The sequence below is a fragment of the Geospiza fortis genome, unplaced genomic scaffold (genome assembly GCF_000277835.1).
Source record: "Geospiza fortis unplaced genomic scaffold, GeoFor_1.0 C13742986, whole genome shotgun sequence".
Taxonomy (NCBI): domain Eukaryota; kingdom Metazoa; phylum Chordata; class Aves; order Passeriformes; family Thraupidae; genus Geospiza; species Geospiza fortis.
In genome coordinates this window covers 1-1879 of record NW_005057553.1, presented here as the reverse complement: position 1 = coordinate 1879, position 1879 = coordinate 1, and the positions used below count along the sequence as shown (strand labels likewise).

General features: G+C 35.6%; 1 protein-coding gene across 1 annotated transcript; it reads right to left on the bottom strand.

Annotated features, from left to right (window-relative positions):
• Positions 1-200: 200 nt before the first annotated feature.
• LOC115949389 (nuclear pore complex protein Nup205-like) lies at positions 201-1602 on the bottom strand (the record flags this gene model as incomplete). The annotated part of the gene is made up of 2 exons (XM_031065912.1): positions 1412-1602; positions 201-372 (listed from the first exon to the last, which is right to left on the bottom strand). Coding segments are annotated over exons 1-2 (271 nt in total), but the record flags the coding sequence as incomplete, so codon positions are not given.
• Between the last annotated feature and the right edge of the window lie 277 nt (positions 1603-1879).

Below are 1879 nucleotides of genomic sequence, written 5' to 3'. Positions count from 1 at the left end.
TGAGGGGTATATTAGCTGAGCATACAAACATTAGGGTTTGCTACCATATGACATTACAGTGCGAATTTCCTTTTAAGAACATTCTGTGATAGGAAGCTAAGGCCTTCACTGTATCATTAATTCACCTTAAATGAACACTTCAATAAGAAGGCCCTATTTAAGGAGTATTTCTCTGGATCTTAAATATTTTCCCTTCTTACCAGCTAGAAGGAGCTCAACAGCTGCCAGCTCTCCAATATCAAAAAGGTCACTGAGGATAAAGGCTTCTCTGATGAGCTGCTCCGGCAAAAGCCTAGTTCCCTGCTGACCCTGGATAGCAACTCCTTCTGTGCTTGCTTTCTGAATTTTCTCATGCTGCTGAACATTTTTTGGCTGCAAGAGAAACAAGCATCGGAAGTTATTCAAAATGGCAAGATCAAATGCTGAATAAAGCTTTACACATTAATCCTTCCTCGCAAATACAGTTCTGTCAAGTTAGGTTGTCATCATAAAAACAAAGGCATTGTTTTTAAACAGAGATAGTAAAGGCATCCTAAAAATGCTCCATGCTTGGACAGCAGTGGTCTCTTGGACAGCAGTGGTGGGAATGTAAAAAACTAATCTTATACAATCAGTGCTGACATTTAGTTTACTCAAAATACTAGTGGTTGAAAATAAACTTTGATACAATTCTCAACAGGAATTGACATCAACTCAGTGAAAGACATCTGGGTTGTTGATCAGAACTGTTGTGTTACTCCCAACTGTTCTCTACATCATTCTTTTTCTATTAAACTGAGATGCTAAAATATATTGATGAAACTTTATAGCTGACTGTTAAATTTTCTGACCTTTCAATTTAAAAAAGTCATCTACTATTGGAGAAATTACACCCCTGAAAGAAGATATATTTCTAGTTACTATCTTATGATCCACCAGCCAAGAAACAGGGAGCTTTTTCACATTATCTGGCATTCTGAACAAGACACATTCTGTATTTTTTAAGTTCATGTGTTCACCTATTTTTTGTTTGTCAATCTGACTGAAATATGAGCAAAACCAGACAAAATAGCTTTGTGCTTTATTTCAGATGCACAAGAGTATCAAAAAAGTTAATACATGACTGATGGATCATCAGATACTTTTACTATTCCTTTCAAAATAGCACTCAAATAATGAGAGAAAAAAATCATCATAGATAAAATGATCCTGTAGATGATACAATATAATATGCATGTATTATTTTTTCCCACTTAATACTATTTCTGACTGAATAGCAACAGGACTGGAATAACACATCTGTGTTATGTACTGTAAAAATGTCACATGAAAAGGATGGCCAGGGTCTAAAATGGCACGTAAGACAACAATATAAGACAGAGTAAATCATCAACTCTCCAGCACATTCCAGAAGAAAGCATTAGTCCAGTACCGGATTTCTGAAGAGAGAAATGAAGTCAGATTTGTGCTTCTTTAAAACTTGATCGAGACGATGAACAGCTTCAGGTTGCCTTTTCCAAATGGCATTCATTACAGTCTGCCATATGTCCTTATATGGACCCCACAAGCTTGCAGCTAAAAGGAGAGATAAAACAATGTATTTGAAATAGAGAAAGGAAGAAAACAAATTATTTCTATATTGCTCTCAATAAGTAGACTCTTTTTTAGTTTACTGTTACTCTTGGCATGTCAGTATACTCTTACACCCATCCAGATAAGAGTATTTTCCTTTCCTAAGGCACAAAAAAACCCCAACAATGGTCTGATATAAAACTTAATTGCATTTAGGGAAGTAAAGAACCAAAAAAAGATAATGCACAAACCTAAGTTCTGGTGCTGAAAGTCATCTTACAAGAACACTGATAATACAGGTCTTAGGTTGGAAAAGACCTTTAAGGTC